General features: G+C 44.8%; 1 protein-coding gene across 3 annotated transcripts; it reads right to left on the bottom strand.

Annotated features, from left to right (window-relative positions):
• Positions 1–1,766: 1,766 nt before the first annotated feature.
• On the bottom strand, positions 1,767–23,593 carry pora (P450 (cytochrome) oxidoreductase a). 3 transcript variants are annotated; one of them, XM_012835747.3, is made up of 16 exons: positions 23,278–23,593; positions 22,171–22,354; positions 16,502–16,550; positions 16,211–16,339; positions 15,655–15,804; positions 15,075–15,199; positions 14,794–14,883; positions 13,511–13,609; positions 13,047–13,163; positions 12,469–12,587; positions 7,409–7,590; positions 6,100–6,249; positions 5,291–5,558; positions 4,049–4,194; positions 3,505–3,590; positions 1,767–3,244 (listed from the first exon to the last, which is right to left on the bottom strand). In XM_012835747.3, exons 2-16 carry the CDS (start codon positions 22,341–22,343, stop codon positions 3,100–3,102), a joined length of 2,028 nt encoding a protein of 675 aa, XP_012691201.2. In that variant the 5' UTR covers positions 22,344–22,354; positions 23,278–23,593; the 3' UTR covers positions 1,767–3,099. The 3 variants fall into 3 exon arrangements, with proteins under 3 accessions (XP_012691201.2, XP_031427484.1, XP_042564364.1); XM_031571624.2 differs by lacking the exons at positions 22,171–22,354; positions 23,278–23,593 and adding an exon at positions 17,859–18,326; XM_042708430.1 differs by lacking the exons at positions 16,211–16,339; positions 16,502–16,550; positions 22,171–22,354; positions 23,278–23,593 and adding an exon at positions 16,042–16,171.
• Between the last annotated feature and the right edge of the window lie 87 nt (positions 23,594–23,680).

Here is a 23,680-nt window from a genome sequence, read left to right as displayed (position 1 = left end):
GTCAAGGCAAAAAGTGACCGTGACAGCTCCACATGGGAAAGAATTGCCAGAGGAATTGAAAAAATCTGATTGTGAGTCTTCACAAAAGTGGAGGATACAGGAAGGATACAGGGAGATCGGTGACCAACTAAAAATCAGTTGAAACGCAGTTGCAGCAGAAATCAGGAGATGTAGAACAAGCCATAGTACCACTAATCAGATGCGCAATGGCCATAAATGATGCCATGGACAGTGCGCTACTTGCACAATCTATCTCTGACAGACGGCCAAGTGCTTCAGACTCGGCACAGGGGTTATCAATAGAAATCAGGGTTTCCGTGACAGTTCTGACAGTGTGAAGGATATTGCATAACAACCTCTATGGACGGCGTCCAAGAAAAAAAAAATGCTTGCTCTTCGGCACGAAAGTGCAAGATTAAGCTTAGCTAAAGAATGAAATGAAGCCTGAAGCACATTCTTTGGTGAAATGAGACCAACATAAAGCTGTTTGGCTCAAATGGGGTCCAGCATGTTTGGTGTGAACCTGGACAGGACTACCACAGTGAATGCATAGTTTTTATAGATTCTGCAGGGGACAAACTTTGGACAATGGACCAGAGAGGCGAATCAAAGGTTTCTCTGAGGTTTATTCCAGTGTGCTCCTGCAGGGAGTCAATTCAAATATCCAATGTAGAAACATTGGTATTTAAATACCAGTCAGCATGGGAGGATACAGCGGGGTTATGGGGGTGTGTTGTAGGTGTGCTTCAGGTACAGGTGGGAAAAGGGGGAATGGTGAGTGTGTGTGTGGGGGGGATCTGCCTATGGAAGAGGCAGATCACAGGGTGGCCCCAAATGGTAGATACATGTTGTATATTCCACACATCTGGGGCAGGAAGGTGATGTCTGCTAAGGTGCAATGGGGCATTGCTCCTTTATGTTATTAGCATAGGCCCTGGTGGAGGCTTGTACAAGAGGTGTAACCAGACGATCAATACACATGGCACACACACACACACACACACACACACACACACACACACACACACACACACACACACACACACACACACAGGAGAACAATCTTGCAATAGTCATATATTTAGTTTCCATCAGTTTCAACAGTGAAGCACGGAGATGGGAGCGTGATGATAAGGGGAGCAAATACCCAGCTGTTCAAAGTAATAGTTACTGGAAGGTGATTCAAAGTAATGCAGTTACTGGAAGGTGATTCAAAGTAATGCAGTTACTGGAAGGTGATTCAAAGTAATGCAGTTACTGGAAGGTGATTCAAAGTAATGCAGTTACTGGAAGGTGATTCAAAGTAATACAGTTACTGGAAGGTGATTCAAAGTAATGCAGTTTATTTTGAATGGTTCTCTGTGCATGCTTATACGGGGGTATTTATGTTCAGGTTCTCTGTACATGCTTATATGTATTTGTGTTTGTATTTGTATTTGTGTTCCCTGTTCGAACTTCTGTCTCAAGTTTCACACTGATCATCTCAAGGGAAACTTGATGGCTAAAATATAAAGCATGTTTGAAGACTAAACTATGTGTATCTTCAGTACAGATTGAGAGGGGGTTGAGTACTCAGTTGTCTCCACATAGTTCTAGAAGAATCTTCTCAAAGTCTCCTTTCGTCTCAGCCAGATTGAGTGGCAGATTTGAGTATTTACAGAGATGTTGTACAGGCACACCCCTTACAGGGGAGGAAGAAGTTTCTGATCGTATGTTCATTCCGTGACACCAAAACTGGAAGTTTCCTATTTAAAGAAGCAACAGAATGGCAAATGTGTTTCCCTTTTAATGCATAAAGAAGTCATTTAAATAGAACATTAGAGGGAAGCAGAAACAAAACACTTGGACTTCCCCTCTCAACCTCTCACGTGCAAGGGACCGGACAGAATTAGCCAACATACACAAGGAAAAAAAAGTCATAACAGCTGCTTGCATAATTTATGTTTACATTATATTATTATTATATAATAATATATCATTATTATATATATTATATACCAAATTTATGTTTCAGTCTCCTTATATTTACAGTATATAACTGCACTGCTAATGACAAGCAAGGATAAAGAGAAAGAAGAAAGAAAGATTCAAATGGTTCAAATAATGCTTTAAAGGCACACATCTCTCTGCTCTCTTCCCGTCTTCATGACACCACCACGTATGTTTATGGCAGTCACACGTGGAGAACAAACTTGCATTTTGAGCACCCACACAGAAAAATAGACATGCGTTTCAATAGTCTCCAAAACAACAGGCGCTAGTTTTCTCACAACAAAACACCAGTGCTTGTCACCTGCTACAATAATCTTAGTACATCACACACACCTATTTAAAATATCAAACATTGTGAGGTGTGGCAAGGGCAATGTTGGTGGCCAAAGCCTGTTTTTCGCTACATCTATCACTTCAGTTCACTGTATAGTAATGAACTGATGCAACTCACCTGCAATTAATCTGAATTAATTTAACAAAATGACACGGAAGTCGTGCTATAGTGGAGAAGCCATGCTGGATGGAAGTGCTGCTGCGCAAGAGGTTTGTCTTATTTGGACACCAGGAATAAGCCCTGGGTTTAATGCAGCCACAGCAGGTTTGTTGCAGAACTGTTTGAGAGAAAGACTTGGAGCCTGATGGGCTCCTCTTGTTCCTGTGACCGACCACAAGTGAAAGTGAAAGTGAGTTTTCAGGAGAACAAGATCCAGTTCAAGTCTGAGGAAAACAGCTGACAACTGTTTACTGACTAGCACCTCTGTGTTACCAGATGGCTAATGATAGCACCTTAGAGAGTCAAGAGAGCAGGTGACTGTGGGCCAGATCCCATGGACAATTTGGGCTATCATGGAGAAAAACAAAACCACCTCTCAACATAAGTAGATGACTAATAATGGCATCAAACATAGTAGCTGCGAGCAGCTGTCTAAATGTGGGTCCGATGGCCATGAACAGTATGGTATGGTGAACTACGGAGGAAACAGCGGCTGTTTGTGTGTCTGTGGACGTCTACTAAAACCATCAATGAGAACCCACGTAGCAGCTGATCCATCCCAGACTCCTCTGCTGCCCGGGCGGAGGCGGGTGGGTGGTGATGGCGACGCCACCTCAGCTCCACACGTCTTGGGAGTAGCGTCCTTTGGTCATCAGGCGCTTGAAGTAGTCCACGGCCTGGGTGTGGCTCAGAGCGCCCACCTCCTCCGCAGCCTGGTGGAAGGCACTCTGGACGTCACGCGCCATGTTACGGGCATCCCTGAGGGAGGAATATGCAGACATACAGGAAACATGTAAATGTAAATTACCTCTAACCTCTAACAAATACAGTATATGAAAGTCAAATGCATGTGTATATAGGTGTGCACAAATACACACAAACACAAATGCTATACGTACCTCATTACACTGATATACATGCTATGCATACTCTCTAATCACACAGGTAAGGAACACCACTCCTGTATCTTCCCACACTCGTACAGTTAAGGTGGTTGTCATTCATTAGGGGTCACTCACCCACACACATAGAGGTGTGCATTCTGGGAGTGAATCAGCTTCCAAAGATGCTCCTTGTTCTCCTTCATGAGATCCTGGACATAAATCTGAAAAATAATCAGATTACATAAACATTACATATCTATCGACTTCATCAGGGTTGTAGAAATGCAACAAAAACCTGCCTTTAAAAATAAGTGTGAAGACTATTTTATATTCATTTTTAATTGTTAATGTAGGCCTCTTTCTGTGATCCAAATGGAAGGGGATAATTATGCTCACCATCATAAAGAAGCTGACCGTGCTTTATGTGTGTTGTGTTGTTCCGTTCAGTTTTAAAGTTTTTTTTTATTTTTGGTTATTCTGTGTATGGAATCTCTGTATGTGATGGTATGGTACTGTTTGTGTTTATTACATAATAATAAAGTGTAATACCAAAACAAAAACAGAAAAAATAAAAGCTTGTTGCAACATTTTCCATTTCCTACACTAAGTTTACCTCCCTCTGGCTGACAAGATTGTGTTTGAAAGGTATGATGCAGATGGGTCACTTAAGGCCCCTCACCTTGTGCTCCTGATCTCTAGAAAAGGCCACGTTCAGCTGAGTCAGAACCCCCATCCTCTCAAACTCCTCCAGTTCCTCCTGATACAGGAAGTCCTCGTTTCTATAGCGACAACCATAATACAGCACTGTCTCACCCACGTCTTTACCTGAGAGAGAGAGAAAAAGAGAAGGAGAGAGAGAAAGAGGAAGAGAAGTAAGTGATAAATTATGTGTGAGGCTTCTGTATTGGGGAACAACCTATTCAAACTCCTCCCCTCTGGTAGACGCTACAGATCACTGTTCGCCAAAACCTCCAGATACAAAAACTGTTTCTTCCCCCTCGCCGTCTCACTACTGAACAGCTAACCCACTGTAGCATATATATATATATTATTTATCCCTGCACTTCTTGCACTCTCCACTTCTTCTTTGCACTATTGTTGTGTAACAATTCACAGCTACTGTATATAGACATTCCGCCTTGTATATACAGTACTTTCTTAAACTTCTTAGACCGTTGCACTGTTTGTTTTGTATTGTGTTGTAATGTATATTTTGTGTAAGTTTGTGAAAACTTACTTGGCCAATAAAACCTGATTCTGATTCTGATTCTGAAAGAGTTTTGTTAGCTTACAACAGCTGACTCAGTTTAAACAGACTTTAAGTAATCATTCACTGTAATTGAGTTTCAAATAATAGTTAACGTCATATCAAAGGTTCAAGACCAGGATCCCTGAATATTATTTTTTGGTTCTGTGAACTCTGAAAGGAGAACTAATGAGGTGTAAAGGAGTTTGAGAAGAAATGTGGCCTGTTTACATTCTCAAACCTCAAACAAACGGTGTTGTCTTTCGGATCAACACAATGTACTCTTAGCAGAGAGACAATATCAGTTCACCTGCTACAAAACTCAGCTTGCTACTACAATGGTCAAAGTGACCTCATTCATTCATTCAGGCTTGTGTTTGTTCACTGGACAGCTGTCACAGAACCAAAGTGGAGGTGAAATATCTGTGACAACTGGACAGGTGGCTTTGTGGCAAACAATGTTCAAAGCCACAGTAATTTTCAGCAGTCTGGACCTTTTTCAGATTGGGCAACATACAGTAGTTCAAACCAGGGCTACAGTCATGTCAGTAATGCAGTGTGAAGTCTGCCCACCCATATGCACAGAGGACCACAGAGGACACTAACGTGTTTTAAGCCCTCACATGTGGTCGAGTAGCTGTGTGTTCACACGTGGCCCAGTGACGGTGTGTTCACCTTGTTCCTTCTGCCAGGCGCGCTCCTGCAGGAAGCCCATGAAGGGAGCGATGCCCGTGCCCGGTCCGATCATGACGACGGGCGTGCTGGCCTTGAAGGGCAGGCGGAACTGGGACTTCCTGACATACAGGGGCACGGAGGCCGGGTGACCATTGTCGGTGGGCGCCATGTTCTTGAGCCAGGTGGTGGCCACGCCCATGTTGGTGCGGCCGGTGGACGTCGCATACTCCACCACCACGGCACAGATGTGCACCGAGGTCGGGTGGACCTGCAGGGGGGAAGGGGGACAATGCATCAGAGGGTGGGCAGGGGCGGACGCTGTGCTGTCAGACAGCTAACTTCTCCTTACAGCAGCTCTGTTAAGGTGGCAAGTGCAAGACAGAAGGGGCGCTGAAGAGGGAGATATCTCCACAGTTTAAAATGACCTGACAAAATGCAAACATGGGTGCTAAACCAGCCATCCAGTTTGACTGTTGAACAAACACCTGCGGTTTGAACCAACACTTTCACAGAGCGTACAGCTACACTGAGCTTCAGATTGGGTTACGCCAGAGAGCAGGCGGCCCTGAGACAGATATCAATAGGGCCTGTGTTCTTGCAAACATGACATTTCCCTGAGGCAGCGCTTATCTAGGTTACTGCCACACACATCTGATTATATAATGTGTGCTTCTGCTTTCATGTCACGGAAATAAACAAGCTGGTGGTGGTGGTGATGGTGATGGTGATGGTGGTGGTGATGGTGGTGGTGATGATGGTGGTGGTGGTGATGGTGATGTGATCTTTTTGCATTAGTGTGTTGGACTGACCTTGGCAGAGGAGGCTATGGAGTAGTACCGGGCCTGCAGTCTGGGCAGCAGCTCACACAGGTGGTCTGGCGCAGGTCTCAGCGAGCGGATGTCCTCGAGAACAGCCAGGATGTGTCTCTGTGGGGCCAGCACCCAACTCTGGTACAGTGCCTGGAGGGATTATGGGTAAACAAATAAATCCCACGCTCATGAGGCTGCTAAATGCCTGGAGGGTGCATGAGTAAACAAATAAATCATACGCTCATGATGTCACCAGAAGTACAGCATTTACTGGCGCTGCTAAAATCACAAGAAGTTGATGTGGATGTTGCAGTGCAATTCATCAGCCCCGCAAAAACACTACTCTGATGATAACACTGATGCATTTTTTCAGTCTAATTTCATTTCAGTTAATTGAATGAATACATAACTTTGGCTCTGATACAATGCCTGGCAGACTTAAGTAAATATGTTCATAATTTAAATTTGAATGGTGTCTCTAAAGCCTTCTCTGTGCTTTAAACCAGCCTTGGAATTCTCATATTTCAAACACAAACTCTAGAATGTCACAGATCAGTGCCGGACACAAATAGAATAGAACAGAGATAAAGATCCTGAAAAGAACAAAAAAATATGCCTGCTTTCACCAACCAGTCCTCTAATGACCTAAACTGAATGGCAGTTAAACAATGGAGAACACATACTGTACATTCTGCAGGCCTCCTGCCCTGTGGAAACACCCATCCTAGGCACTGAACAGCCACCGACTTACAGTCCACAGAGTGCATTTTATCAGTGCTTGTGCTCCCGGAAAATAAAGCCTTTCACTTTTAGTTGTGATTGGTAGTGTTTGTTGAATTACTATGACTTTTTTCTTTACTGTTGTTTGTTGTTGTATTGTTATTGTTCTGTTACTGTACAGCAGTACAGCAAATATCTTACCATGTTTTGTGTCAGACCAATTATCCCTCTTTTATTGCTTAATTAATATCTCAAGTACTCATTGACTCAATTCCCAATATGGTAACAAGAATGATGGCTTTTTCCTCCACCACTTGGCACTAACAGGTGAATCAGCTGAACAGATGACTTTCTTTACAGGAGTACATTATATTCCAATATTATGTATATAGAACATTTTGAGAAGCATATTATATTGTAAAGATCACTTATGTTGTGGTAACATAGGACTGGTGAATATATAGAAATGCATAACATTCCTATATGCCTTATTCAGGAAAAACACTAAGGTGCTTTATAGATTGTAAAGACTGTATTGTGGTAAACTGGGGACCTGGGATGACTCCCACCACCACCCCCCATGTAGTACCTTGCCCTCGGCAGAGGAGGACGCCATCTTGCGCATCATGTCCTGGTCCTTGGGGTCGGAGGCGTACTGGGCGAGCTCGTATAGCACGTTGGTACGCGGGGGACTGGTGATGTCCAGGTAATGGGTCAGGGCGGTCCGGTAGGAGGAGGGGCATGGGAATGGGTGCTTCTTATTGGACTCCTCTGAAACAGACAGAGAGAAGGAGATAGATAGATATTTATGGAACCAAATCCTATATATCATGCTTTCATATCAAGCCGGCTAGACTACTGTAATTCACTTTTTGCTGGTCTTCCCAAGAAAACAATTGAAAGACTCCAGCTCATTCAAAACTCTGCAGCTCGACTATTAACCAAAACTAAAAGGAGAGAACACATTAGTCCTGTCCTAGCTTCTTTACACTGGCTTCCTGTTACCTTTAGAATTGACTTCAAGGTCCTCCTCCTCACATACAAAGCTCTAAATGGACAAGGACCTAGCTACATTGCTAACTCTCTTACTAACTACACACCAGCTAGAACACTGCGATCATCAGATACAGGTCTATTACAGGTCACCAGAAGCAGTCATAAGAAGATTGGCGATGCGGCCTTTGTCAACTACGCCCCAAAATTATGGAACACATTACCCATTAATATTAGGGAAGCAAACACGCTAGACACTTTCAAAATCTTTTGACCAAAGCATTTTATTAATTCTCTGTGGGGTTGATACTAACTGTAACTTTCACTATTTCAGAAGGGTTTTATTACTTTTATTCCTTTCATACCTTTTATCATGATTTTAGTAATCCAAGAAGCCTATCGGAACATCAGGTTCTGATACGATGTTGATCATTATTTAACTCCATGTATTGCTCTTGCTGCTTGCTTTTATTGATTTTATGTAAAGCACTTTGAACTGCAACTCTTGTATGAAATGTGCTATATAAATAAAGTCTTACTTACTTACTATATATGGCCATTACTTTAGCAATATTTTATTTGTATTCGTCCTGCCGATAAAGCCTGTTTAAATTTAACTGAATAGAGAGAGACAGGGAGAGACAGAGACAAACGGCAAAAGGAAAGAGTGATAGAGAAAAGACAGGAAAAGTCAAGAGGAAAGCAAATGAGATATTTAAAAAAAAAATGAAGAGGTGGGGGTGAGAGAACATGATGCAGAGAGAACAGAAAGGAGGGGCGAGAGAGCAGAAACTTGTGAGATAATGAAGGACAGGAAAAAGCACAGAGAGAGAGAGAAAGAGATAGAAAGAGGAGGAGAAAGAGAGAGAGAGATAGAGAGAGAGGGGGAGAGAGAGAGGGGGAGAGATAGAGAGAGAAAGAGAGAGAGAGATAGAGAGAGAGGGGGGAGAGAAAGAGAGAGAGAGAGCGAGAGGGAGAGAGAGGGGGGAGAGATAGAGAGATAGAGAGAGGGAGAGAGAGAGAGAGAGCAGTAAAGGAAAGATAAAGGGTGACCAAAAGAACGAGAGAAGAAAAAAATATAGTAGAAAGAGCGCAAACACCTTCTCCACATCAGATGTGTTCAGTAAGAGGCCTCTTCGCACTTCCTGTAAGGTGACACACTTCCTGTAAGGTGACACTGGATTCTGAGTGAACTAGGAATGTGTAATGAACACCCAATAATAGGGCTACGTCCTGGTGTGACTCAGAATAGGCCTTTGTGTTCGTGTGCGAGTAGGTGACGAGGGCTGGGTCATCTGTGACAGTGATGAATGTTTCAGAATGTAAGTGTGTGTGCCTGTGTGTATGCATGACTGTTGGGGTGTGTGTGAGTATTTGTGTGTGAGAAGGAAAGAAGGAGAGTCTGTAGGTATGCATGTGTCTGTCTGCCTGTGTGTGTGTGTGTGTGTGTGTGTTTGTGTTCACGCGTGTACAGTGGGGAAAATAAGTATTTGAACCCCTGCTGATTTCGCAAGTTTGGCCACTTGCAAAGAAATGTGTGATCTATAATTGTAATAGTAGGTGTATTTTTTATTTTTTATTTATTTTTCTTCCAAATCAAATTTCTTTATTCAAGGAAATATAAACAAAAACTTTGCTGAGCTGGCGGAAGTCCAGAATGTCCAAGAGAAGCTTTCACAGGTCAGCACATCACAAATAGAAGAGCCAGGAGATCCAACAAGGGTGCCCGTATCCTTCTGAGGAATGTAGGAGTCCTTCAAAAGGCCTCAGCTTGGGTTTCTGGAAAAGGCGAGGGGTCGGTGGAAAGGTCTAGGAGGAGCAGTTCCAGCTGCAGCAGAAGGGAAGCCGTTTACTTGGACCTCTGCCTCATCTTTCTCATTTTGCGCTTCAGCCTACGCATGCGCTTCTTCCTCCACTTCGCTCTCATGTTTGGGAGGAGTGTCTCAAAAAGATGGGACTGACTCCAAGAGCAGTAGGTGTATTTTAACAGTGAGAAACAGAATATCAACAAAAAAATCCAGAAAACTGCATTTTATAACATTTATGACTTAATTTGCATTTGATGCAGAAAATAAGTATTTGAACCCCTAGCACAACATGACTTAGTACTTGGTGGAATAACCCTTTTTGGCAAGCACAGATGTCAGACTTTTCTTGTAGTTGGTCACAAGGTTTACACACATCTCAGGAGGGATTTTGGTCCACTCCTCTTTGCAGATCCTCTCCAAATCCTTAAGGTTGCGTTTTCAATGGGAGGGAATGAGGGAATGAGGTTCAAGCCCAATATTCCACATTACATGGCCCCATCCATAGTCCCCTCGATGCAGTGGAGTCGTCCTGTACCCTTGGCAGAGAAACAGCCCCAAAGCATAATGTTCCCACCTCCATGCTTGACGGTGGGGATGGTGTCATATTCAGCATTCTTCCCCCTCCAAACGCGGCAAGTCGAGTTGATGCCAAAGAGCTTGATTTTGGTCTCATCTGACCATATCCTGTCTCCCAATCCTCCTTAGAATCATTCAAGTGTTCATTGTCAAACTTCAGACAGCCCTGTACATGTGCTTCCTTGAGCAGGGGGACCTTGCGAGTTCTGCAGTACTTCAAACCATTACGGCGTAGTGTGTTGCCAATGGTTTTCTTGGTGACTGTGGTCCCAGCTGCCTTGAGATCATTCACAAGCTCCCCCTGTATAGTTCTGGGGTTATTCTGCACCTTTCGGATGATCACCGATACCGCACGAGGGGATATCTTGCATGGAGCCCCAGACCTAGAGCGATGGACAGTTGTTTGGTGTTGCTTCCATTTACGAATAATCGCACCAATAGTTGTCTGCTTCTCACCAAGCTGCTTGCCGATGGTTTTGTAATCCATTCCAGCCTTGTGCAGGTCTACAATCTTATCTCTGACGTCCTTGGTCAACTCTTTGGTCTTGCCCATGGTGGTGAGGTTGAAGGTGTGAAGTATGATTCTTTGGACAGGTTTCTTTTATACACATCACCAGTTGAGATCAGGTGTACCTGGTTAGGCCTAATGAGGACTAATCTGTGTGCTTCTTGGGCGCATAACTGGTCATTGGGAGCCAGAATTCTTGCTGTTTGCTTGGGGGTTCAAATACTTATTTTCCGCAAATACAAATAAAGTCATAAATGTTATAAAATGCAGTTTTCTGGATTTGTTTGTTGATATTCTATTTCTCACTGTTAAAATACACCTTCCATTACAATTATAGATCACACATTTCTTTGCAAGTGGCCAAACTTGCGAAATCGGCAGGGGTTCAAATACTTATTTTCCCCACTGTATGTGCATGTGTGTTTGTTTGTGTTTGTGCATGGAACCCTGTAGATGTTCCTTCGGCCGGGCCTTGTGGTCTCGGTTCTGCTTGCCGTGTTGGAGCTGAGGACATGCTGTGTGGTAATGAGACAGCTGAAATGGACACTTGTACATGTCTTAATTCCCAAGCCTGCTAAACAGACAAGACATTGGCTGGATGCTGTTTTTTCTGAAAGTTGTCTCCTGTTCTGTGTGCGGTCTGTGCTTGTGTGTGTGTGCGTGTGCGTGTGCGTGTGCGTGTGCTTGTGTGCGTGTGCGTGTGCGTGTGTGTGTGTGCTTGTGTGTGTGTGTTTGTGTGTGTGTTTGTGAGTATGTGTGTGTGTGTGTGTGTGTGTGTTTGTGTGTGTGCTTGTGTGTGTGTGTGTGTGTGTGTGTTTGTGGGTGTGTTTGTGAGTGTGTGTGTGTGTGTGCGTGTGTGTGTGTGTGTGTATGTGTGTGTGTGTTTGTGAGTGTGTGTGTGTTTGTGAGTGTGTGTGTGTGTGTTTACCACATCCTTACTCATATCTGCAGGATGTTATTGTTTCCCGTGTTGTTCAGGCTGATGATTTCACCCGTAGAAAATGGTGGCGTTGCCACCTCACTACCTAAACCCAAAGCCCCCCACAAGTCCTCAGATGATTGCTGCAGAGCTTCACTTCAGTGAGCTCCCATCAGTGCCAGAACAGCCTGGGGTCCCATAAGGTAGCTCAACTCAGAGACAGGAAGAGGGAGAGACCAGGGGAGGAAATGGGCCTCAGCTGAAGAAAGGAACGTTTCAGGAATATAATCCCTGAAAGCAGGAAGGAAGGAATAACTACCTCCAGTTTCCCTGGGTTTCCTCTGTGCACTGAGGTGTGGCTTTGAAGTGTGTACGGGAATGTGTATGGAAATAGGAATGTGCCCTACCCAGCCACTGGTAGTTTTCCCCCAGAGACTTTCTTTTCTTTTCTTTTCTTTTCTTTTTCATTAAATAAATATCAACTCACATTCCCTCACTTCCTGTGAGATCCCAAAGTCTTCCACCCGTCAGAAAACTGTGCTTGCTTTTGCGTTTTATTGTCAAAGTAGATTTAGAACCATCAAATTGGTCAAGAAGGAGCGTTTATATTTTCCTGGAATTCTATTCTGAATGACTGGACTTCCCTTAAGCAGTTGGCTGATCAACTGTGTGCATGTATTGCATGCTGTGTGTGTGTGTGTGTGTGTGTTTGTGTGTGTGTGTGTGTGTGTGTGTGTGTGTGTGTGTGTGTGTGTGTGTGTGTGTGTGTGTGTGCACGTGCCAAGCTAAAAACGCAAAGAAAAAAAGACACACCCATAACTCTGACTAAATCAAATCACACATACCATCCAGATTGTTGAGGGAGAGAACAGTGTTGAGATCCACCCCAAGCAGCTCTCCCAGTCTGTTCACCAGCGCTACGTCATTGGTGGGGTACACTGCCACATGGTCTCCAGCATCATACCTGAACCAAAACCTTAGTCAGGCAACCATCTCATGGAGTCAGCACATCACATGACAAAAGTGAATTTATCGATCTAGGTAAAGAGGGTTGGGTCATCTGTGACAGGGATTTTAATTGTAAGTGTGTGTGCCTGTGTGTATGCATGACTGTTGCTGTGTGTGTGTTTGTGTATTAGTAAGAGAGACGCAGAGTTTGTAGGTGTGCATGTGTGTGTGTGCATGTGTGTTGACTCTGAGCTGTAGATATCAAACCAAGTTTGGACCATGAGCTGTAGGTGTCTATCTGAGTTTGGACAGTGAGATGTGTGTGTCTCCCTGAGTATGGACTGTGAGATGTGCTTGGACTGTGAGATGTGTGTGTCTACTGAGTTTGGGACCTGAGATGTGTATGTCTACCTGAGTTTGGACTGTGAGATGTGTGTGTCTACCTGAGTTTGGAGGCTAAGATCTGTGTGTCTACCTGAGTTTGGAGGCTGAGATGTCCAGTTCCAGGTGCATCAGGTGGCGCACGCCCCCCTTATTCAGCTTACGGTTGGCAGTGACAGTGGCCAGGAAAGGGTTCTTGGAATCAAACGGCCTTTAGAGAAGGCATAATGTGGGTCAGATGATGAATTAAAAATGAACTTCCAGTTAATATGCACAAACAAAATCTATATGATAGGTGAAATGTGAAATCTGTTTACACAACAACACTGAATGGATGAAGAACTCTATTGTAAAGACACATCAGTTGGTTTGCTGATCAATTAACTGATTGCTGATGGGCAGATTGATCGGATGGCCAGACATACTTGATATGTACTTTATGTTTGGATAGTTGGATAGATAGACAGTTGTAAGAATAGATAGATAGATAGATAGATAGATAGATAGATAGATAGATACAGTAGATGGATGGATGGATGGAGGACTGCAGTAACTCACGGTCTTTGGGTCTGGTAGCTCCTGAGTCGTGACATCTCCCCAGTGAACACCTGGTTCATGTTGATGTCGCTTTGCGTCACCAGCTCAAACTGACGCACACTGTAGGTGTGACAACAACACCAGTCAATGACATTCATGACCCTTCACACAAAACAGAGCCCTGAGCATCACATGAACATGAAACAAACCCTGGGGTAGGCCCAAGGACCCCAGCTCCCAGATCTACTGTTTGAACATTGAGTTTGAAAATGAAAAAAAAAAAAACAGTTTGAAAACATTTACTAACAACCCTCTTTATAGATAAGAAGCTGTAACTGTTTGCTTGGCATCGGTTGTTCTTATCAGCACTGTGCTCTAGTTACAGTTGCAATTAGATTAGATGTTGCCTCTTTACATGCTATGGAAAGCTAGAAATCTGTGTTTGTAAACTCTATTCAATTCAATTCAATTCAATTCAATTCAATTTTATTTATATAGCGCCATAACATAACAATTGTCTCTAGGCGCTTTACAGAGCCCAGAGCCTGAACCCCCTTAGTGCAAGCACAATGGCAACACGGGCAAAAAAAAACTCCCTGTTAGTCAGGAAGGAACCTTAAACAGAACCACGGCACATAAGGGGGAACCCATCTGCTTGAGGTCGGCCGATTCACATCTCCGCTGTCATTACCTTGTGTGTGCTTGTGCCTGCAGGTATGAGTTCAAATTTCCCTAAGCCTTTTACATTTACCAACATATATATACATATAAACCATTTCCTGATAGCTCAAATACACGCCAAAGACAGATAACTGTGTTGTGTGGAAAAGAGGCTCAATCCATTTCTGGATGCTGTAAGTGATAAGGCCCAGTGCAGATGCACTCATGCATTTCATGGTGATAATACAGTTATGAGAACACAAACACGTTGCGTAAAGCAGGTTTTTCGGTAGAAGACCCTGGGATTAACACCGGGTCAACACAGACAGACAGACAGACGGACGGATGGACGGACAGACAGACAGACAGACAGACAGACAGACAGACAGACAGACGGACAGATTAGCAGACAGACAGATGAGCAGACAGACAGACAGACGGAGAGATGAGTAGACAGACAGACAGACAGATGGACAGATGAGCAGACAGACGGACAGATAGACAGACAGACGGACAGATGAGTAGACAGACAGACAGATTAGCAGAACAGACAGACACATAGACAGACAGATGAGTAGACAGGAAGACAGACAGACAGACGGACAGATGAGCAGACAGACAGACAGAAGAAGGCGGGGGCTTACCAGCAGTCCTCTCCTGTCGCCTCCACCCCGAAGAACTCACACACAGCGGGCCAGAAGAGCTCCTTCCACGACACAAAGTCTTCCTCCAGACTGGGAGCCAACAGGGGGGAATCAACAAGAAGGAGGAGAACATTTAACTCTGTGATTTATTTAATGTCACACAGGCGAGAGCCACTGAGACATGTTTATACTGAACAAGCCTACATAAAAGTGTGGCCGTATTAGAGAGTGTATTTCACTGACCAAAACCTACACACTGAAGGAAGCAAACAAACACTCACTTGCTGTCATCATCTCCCAGACCCAGGTCAAAAACTCTTTTGGCTCCAAGCTCAGCAAGTCTCTTGTCCACGAGCTTTCCCATGGCGTTGAAGTGCTCGTAGGTCTTATTCCCTAAGCCAAACACCTGAGCAAACAAACACACCAAACAAGTTTCGTATCAGCCTTAAATTAGTTTCTGATTGCATAAAACTCACTTCTGCTGAAGAACTGTAATGTTCTGAAGCTCGTCCTCATAGCTAGCTAATAAACTTTGTCCATGTGCAGGTTGCAAGACAACATTTTCAACCCAGACACTGATATGCAGCTGGGAAATACCTGCAAGATTCTCTAGGACAGCATGTCTGATAGTCAAACATAACCACAGTGAACAGTAATGTGGGGGGGGGGTCACATCAGGTCCATTCAAACACCCACACTGGCCTCTAATCCAGCTAGATGAATTCAAAAGGGAACTCAGAACTGGTCCTTACTAATATAGAAACCTTAATATGGAGAAAGCTACACATTCAAGTCCCTGGTTCCAATGCATCACTGAAAAGCTCTGTGTGCTCTGGCGCCCCCACCAGGTCTGACACTCACGGCAAAGTTCACCCCTTCCAGGCTGTCATACGCGGCCTGCATCCAGTCGTAGAAGTCCTGGGCGTTATCCGTGGGGTCGCCCTCCCCATATGTGGCCATGCAGAACACCGCAAGGGAGTTTGGGATCTCTGTCAGACGAGGGAGCTCCGACTGCAGCACATAATGGGAACAAACTGTAAAAGGCAGCAGTCTTTCCCACCAACAATCTACTCTAACCACATGCATTTACTTGAGACAAATGTATTGTTTTGGTGCTATATAAATAGAATTGAATTGAATTGAATTGAATGTATTTGCCAAATCTTGAGTTTGTAAATATGAAATTAAAATGAATTAGTTTGCATTCTAAGCTCAAGCTTACTGTGCTGCTGTCACCATCACATTTACCTTTCATCTTTAATGCCTCCCTCTTGTGGTACTACAAGGGTTTGTCTCTGCCACAGGCTTTAGTTCATAAAGTGTGACAGAAACCATACATCACTTATTTGTGTGTAGACTGTGCATGTGCATGTGTGTGTGTGTGTGTGTGTGTGTGTGTTTAATGTGGTGAGATTACCATATCATACTCCTCTGGATCAGCAGGCATCCCCTTCATGCCATAGCGCTGGGCATCTTTAGCCAGCTGAGTGGCGAAGGCCTCAGCAGTGCCCGTCTGAGAACCATAGAACACCACAATGTTCCGGCCCTGGAATGCCACGAAGAAAGGAACGTGAATGTAAACAGAATGGATGGGCCGAGGAACTCTGTGAGAGTTCTTCTCATTTCATTACATGAAGTTCTTGTCTTTATCCCTTTTTATTGTTTAAATGAATGGCAGACGTTTACTGAGGACCATCGCTTCACTTACAGTTTTCTTCATCTTCTCAATGAAGCTGGTTTCTCTCATGGGTGTCACCCTGGAGGAGAGACAGGGAGAGAGAGAAAGAGAAAAGAGAAAGAGAGAGAAGAGAATGCTGAGGCAGTTCACTGGAGCTCAAACATGCCTGTCGCTGCTGGCTCGAGTCTGACACTGAGAGAATTTCCTGTGGTGGTGCCCACCCTTCTGGGGCCACCAGAGCGCCAGTTAAAAAACTGCTCCAGCGTCAGCTTCAGCTCAGGGAAACTCCAGCCTGCATAAAGACATGCTCATGACATGCTTATTAAGCCATGTATCAAATCGAAGAAAGGAAAGGAGGTGTGTTGTCAGTTTGATGTAAGTGTTGGCAGCTTTTAAAACTTCGAAAGAGGCCTGTGTTGTTAAGCCTGCCTTCTCCATGACCTCAGCAAGTTATAAGCTTTCACACCTTCGCACTGTGTAACAATCTGAGGAAATGCTTAGACTGCAAGGGTATTTGAGTCACTCACACACACACACACACACACACACACACAGACACAGACACACACAGACACACACACACAGACACACACACACACACACACACAAAAATGAGCCCTCATTTGGATACTTCTAAACCTTTTTTTACTAAAGTATACGCAGCGTGACCATTTCTGGGTAAATTCCTAATGTTCCCATCTATATATAACAACTACCAGCCTACCGAGAGAATACTGCTTCCTTAACACTCACACAGCTTCCTTCAGTCTCGTCACACAAACTTACCTAAATCATCATCTATCTCACTCTCTCTAAATAAACATCTCAGCAAACCTGAGTACTGTAACAAGTGCTCACTGAAAAGTAAAGAACGACACAACGTACTTCTAATACACTTCAATAACATCCATTTCAGTTTGAAATTAAAGCAAAGCGTTCCTCTTGGACACAATACCATCCATTTCAGAAAAAGTACACTTAGCAGGGGCTCTAAAGCCCAGACAAGTAACAGGCAGCAGACTGATACAACTGGACATGGCCAGTGGCCCGACAGGATCCCACGACAACAACATCCAATCAGCAGGATAAGAAGGGACATGACAGGATCCCACGACAACAACATCCAATCAGCAGGATAAGAAGGGACATGACAGGATCCCACGACAACAACATCCAATCAGCAGGATAAGAAGGGACATGACAGGATCCCACGACAACAACATCCAATCAGCAGGATAAGAAGGGACATGACAGGATCCCACGACAACAACATCCAATCAGCAGGATAAGAAGGACATGACAGGATCCCACGACAACAACATCCAATCAGCAGGATAAGAAGGGACATGACAGGATACCACAGGCAGCTCTGCTGTCCCAGACTGACCTCTCTGCTGCTTCTCTCCGCTCCCTGGGCATGGAGAACGTGCAGCCCATGACCGCCCGCAGACCCGTCCCGTCCTGTCACAGTGTCCTGTCACAGGCTCCCGCGGAGCAGCCCCACATGCCAACCCCTCAGATGGCCCCGGCGACGGAGCCCTGGGGCCTGGGGCCGCGCTGGGGAGAGAGCATGTGCTGAGTGAGGCTGAGGAGCTCGCGTAGGAGAGCGAAGAGAGAGGAGAGGCTGGGGAGCTTGCGTAGGAGCAAGGGGAGAGAGGAGAGGCGCTGCTGCCTCTGGCTCTGCTCGCTACAAGCCTCAGTTCGGCTGAGAAGGGGAGGAGGTGGTGCGGGGGGAGGAGACAGGCTGCCTCTCTGGACGTGCACACTGGAGGAGACGCAGCTCTCTCTCTTCCTTTACCTCCCTCTACCTCCTTCTCTCTCTCTCTCTACTTCCCTATCTCTCTTCCTCTACTTCCCTCTCTCTCTCTCTCTACCTCCCTCTCTCCCTTCCTCTACCTCCCTCTCTCTCTTTCTCTACCTCCCTCTCTCTCTTGCTCTACTTCCCTCTCCCTCCCTCTCTCTCCTTCTCTACCTCTTGGTCTTTCTCTCTCTTCCTCTACCTCCCTCTCTTCCTCTCTCCTTCACTCTCTGTCTCTCTCCCGCTACCTCTGTCTTGCTCTCTCTGTCTCTCTCCGTCTGTCACCACTTCTCTCTCTACCTCCCCCTCTCTGTCTGTCTCTCTCTCTCTTCCTACACCTCCCTCTCTACTCCCCCTCTTCCTCTGTCTGTGTCTGTTACTCTCTATTACGCTCTGCTGCTCCCACTGTGTCTCTCTCACTTAAACAATGCAACCCTCTCCAACCCCCTCCCCTTTTTTACACACACATACTTCCCCTCTTTATCTATCGTTCTTTCCTTCTCCTCGTCTCTCTCTCTCTCTCTCTCCCTCTATTGCACAGCCTCATTCAAACAATGCAGCTCACTCTCGGCTTCTCACCCTCTCTCTCTCATAGCCATAGTGCTCCTCTCTTTTCTCTCTCTCTCTGTTTTTTCCCTCTCTAACAGAAGTGATGCCTCACTCTCTCTACCTCTCTCACTCCAACTTAGTGCCCTTCTCTTTCCCCCTCTCTCTACCTCTGCCTCCCCCTCTCTTTCTCTCTCCCTCGGCCTCCCTCTCTCTTTCTCTCTCCCTTTCTCTCTCTCTCTCTCTCTCCCTCTGCTTCTCTCTCTAACATCTGGCAGTAGTGGAGCAGACACTGAGAGCCATGGGAATATCTCATGACATTTTCCACAGATCCCCTCCCCATAGCCACCTCCCACACAAACACTTACAAAACACACACACATAGTGCACAAATATATACACACAGAATGCACACACACACACTCACAAAATACATAATACTCTAGTACACACACACACACAAATACACTCACACAACACAATGGTCACACATGGCACACGGTACATAAACACAGATTGTACACATGTATGTAAATATACAGCACAAACAAATTAATTCACAACACACACACACACACAATACATGCACACAGTTGATCAGCCAACTGCTTAAGGGAAGTCCAGTCATTCAGAATAGAATTCCAGGAAAATATAAACGCTCCTTCTTGACCAATTTGATGATTCTAAGTCTACTTTGACAATAAAAACTAAAAGAAAAGCAAAACCAAGCACAGTTTTCTGACGGGTGGAAGACTTTGGGATCTCACAGGAAGTGAGGGAATGTGGGTTGATATTTATTTAATGAAAAAGAAAAGAAAAGAAAAGAAAAGAAAGAGTCTCTGGGGGAAAACTACCAGTGGCTGGGTAGGGCACATTCCTATTTCCATACACATTCCCGTACACACTTCAAAGCCACACCTCGGTGCGCAGAGGAAACCCAGGGAAACTGGAGGTAGTTATTCCTTCCTTCCTGCTTTCAGGGATTATATTCCTGAAACGTTCCTTTCTTCAGCTCAGGCCCATTTCCTCCCCTGGTCTCTCCCTCTTCCTGTCTCTGAGTTGAGCTACCTTATGGGACCCCAGGCTGTTCTGGCACTGATGGGAGCTCACTGAAGTGAAGCTCTGCAGCAATCATCTGAGGACTTGTGGGGGGCTTTGGGTTTAGGTAGTGAGGTGGCAACGCCACCATTTTCTACGGGTGAAATCATCAGCCTGAACAACACGAGAAACAATAACATCCTGCAGATATGAGTAAGAATGTTGTAAACACACGTAATCACAAACACACACACACACACACACACACACACACACACACACACACACACACACACACACACACACGCATACACACACACACACACACACACACACACGCACACACACACAAACACACAAGCACAGAGCGCACACAGAACAGGAGACAACTTTCAGAAAAAACAGCATCCAGCCAATGTCTTGTCTGTTTAGCAGGCTTGGGAATTAAGACATGTACAAGTGTCCATTTCAGCTGTCTCATTACCACACAGCATGTCCTCAGCTCCAACACGGCAAGCAGAACCGAGACCACAAGGCCCGGCCGAAGGAACATCTACAGGGTTCCATGCACGTAGGAGCAGAACCGCACACCAGCAGGGTTCTACCACAGAGCCCTGCAGAGCTGTATCATTTAAACAATATGTTCGTGCACATTGTCTCGTTCCCACAGAACATGATCTCAGCTCTGGGCAGCGCTGAAGCCCAGGCCCGCTAACCACAGAGCGCCTGCTGCAGCCAACGCAGGAACACAATGAGAGAAACGAGAGAGGGGGGCTGGCCCCGACACACAGAAGAGAACCGCCGAGAAGAGAAAAACTCACATGGGGTTCACAACAGGACATAGAGACTGGGGCTAAATGTAGCACTAGAAAAGTGAATAAATAAAAACTGATGGAGTCGATCTGTTCAGCCTCATGGCACCAAACTGTACTCTGGTACCAGGTGCATCTGGTAGAGATCCAGGCCTGGCTGGTTGGTGGTGTGCCTGATCAGTGCTATGGTCAATAGCCTTGGCATACAAATTGGAATTATGATGGATTACTGTGTTCACCAAAACCTGAGGCTTTTTTAGATGGACAGACAGACGGACAGACAGACAGACAGACAGACAGACAGACAGACAGACAGACAGACAGACAGACAGACAGACAGACAGACAGACAGACAGAGAGAGAGAGAGAGAGAGAGCGGAGAGAGAGAGAGAGAGAGAGAGATGGATGGATGGACGGATGGATAGATCCAGAGGCACAGATGGGAGTCATTATATATCGCTGTTACGATGGGCGCTGAAGCCGAATGTAAAGCCTAAACGTGGAAAAAGTACATCTGTGTGAACAACTAGGCAGGGAGAACACAACTACACACAGGGTTACAAAACTAAAGTAGACGCAACTCACATGAAGCAGAGCAGTTAAGCCCAACAGTGCCACAGTGTGGCCTGATACCAGGGCTGGTAATACTGTCAGAAAGGCCTGGTGCAGCCCTGACCTGGCAAAGACAGGATGATGGATCTATAAATCATGTATTCCAAATCCCTCATTCCAAATAAGAGTACAGGACTGTTTGTGCTATGGGTCTTATTAGCTGTCCTCAGAGTATAGGACTGTTCATCCTATGGGTCTTATTAGCTTTCCTCAGAGATGAAGAAAGTGTTAAAAAATTTTTTAAATAATTTTAATGAATCCACGTCTATGTGAAAAGATATGTGAAAATGGATGTACGTTTGCCATGCCATTGAAAATTGACTTGTCAAATCCACTTTAGATTTGTACAAGATCCATTTCAGATGAAAGGAGGTCAGTAATGATGCAATTTAGACTTTTTAAAGGATTTAAAATCCTCATGGATGAACATGTTCACTCTGAAGCTTGCTCTACTTCAGACAAAAACTACAATGTAAACCTTCAAGTCTGAATGAAAGCATAGGCATTGTGTGTCCTGCCGTGGCTTCACTTACACAGAGTGGATAGATCGCTGCCGTGGCTTGACTTACACAGAGGGGATAGATAGCTGCCGTGGCTAGACTCACACAGAGTGGATAGATAGCTGCCGTGGCTTGACTTACACAGAGAGGATAAATGGCTGCTGTGGCTAGACTCACACAAAGGGGATAGATAGCTGCCGTGGCTAGACGTACACGGAGGGGATAGATAGCTGCCGTGGCTAGACGTACACGGAGGGGATAGATAGCTGCCGTGGCTTGACTCACACAAAGGGGATAGATAGCTGCCGTGGCTAGACTTACACAGAGGGGATATATAGTTGCCTTGGCTAGACTTACACAGAGGGGATAGATAGTTGCCTTGGCTAGACTTACACAGAGGGGATGGGCTTCATCTGCGGGACGTCCTGCGGCGTCCTCCGAGAGAAGAACCAGTAAATGAGTAGACCAGCCATGAGGGAGAAGAGGAAGATGTCCAGGTTTGTGATTAACGGCTCCTCCTCTACCTCCGCATCAGGAGACAGCGTGATGGGCTCTGGGTTCTCCATCGTCCCTCGACCTGGATTTCAGTTCAGCCAAATTACTATACAGCTGTTCAGTTCTTCAGTAAGTCCTTCACAACCTTCAGCCATAGCCGTCATGCAAACTGTATATAAGCATATAAACATTTCCTTTCTACAGTGTTATACAAGGCTACCTTAAAATGATAGCACTTTTGTCTTAAGTTCCAAAACTGACACAGCAAAACAAGAGGGCCTACCCAAGCACTAACTTCTTTACATAGCCTACTACCTATTATCGTATATAAGATAGCAGTTTCAGCAAACAATTATTGCTTTTGGATTAGTGATTAACAGCAGAATTCATTATTTTAATTACTTTCCCCAAGAACAGTTATGCATGTTTTAACTAGCTGTGAAAGAACACGTTTAGGATTCTGACTACATGGTGTCATTCTTGGAGCTAAGAAGGTAGGACATCTAGAGCCAGGCGTTTTTTCGAGGAGTTATAGCGCCATCTTGGGGTTTCTTCTAAATCATGCAAAAAATATAACAATACCAACGGTAGTTCATTGCATAGTATTGCCTGTACCGCGATGATACATTCAGTCACTAGTGGTCACTTAGACGTACAATAAATCAAGAAATATTAGACTCACATATTTATTGGGCAGTGACTTGTATTGACACACGTTTGGCAACAGGAATAGATCGTTCACGATATAGGTTTTCACTCTAGTACTTTTTACAACAGATTCATAAGTGAACAGTACCATGTAATAGGGGGTTGTGGTTTCAGGCACGCACTATATTTCTCCCCGGTGTTTCTATTTAGTAACCCCCAGATTGCCTAACAGGGCACTGAGTCAAAAGCTAAGCCAATCATTACACTTAAATGAAAGCGAAGCGATCGATCCATAAAAAGCCAAACACAAAAACATACACAAAGGCATGTTAAAGAGGAACACATTCGCGCACGTACCTCTGGACGCGTGCAGGGTTGTACAAGACTGGTCCTTACGTAAAATGTGTGCGTTCGCTTTACGCAAGTGACCCTCTGACGCGCTCTCCGTGCTGCTGGGAAAGACGAGACATGTAGAGATGCGATAATACAACGCAGTAATTTCAAAACCGTGCGCATTGTCAAGGACAATTTCGGCCACGGATTTGTGTGCGAGAAAACAATCCGATACAGATACGTACGCAGATACACGGAGGTGTATCGCTGGTAATCGTCCTTGAATCCTTGGCTACTATAGGTTTAATAAAGTTAACGTAAAGTAAAACGATTTTACCATTCGTGAGAAAGCAAGGTTTCATTTAACCAAACCACTACACCAAAATATTTTATTCTACATAGAGACAAATGCTGTTAATAAACAGTG

Source organism: Clupea harengus, chromosome 8 (assembly GCF_900700415.2).
Source record: "Clupea harengus chromosome 8, Ch_v2.0.2, whole genome shotgun sequence".
NCBI classification, from domain to species: Eukaryota; Metazoa; Chordata; class Actinopteri; order Clupeiformes; family Clupeidae; genus Clupea; species Clupea harengus.
This window is presented reverse-complemented; position numbering and strand designations above follow the sequence as displayed.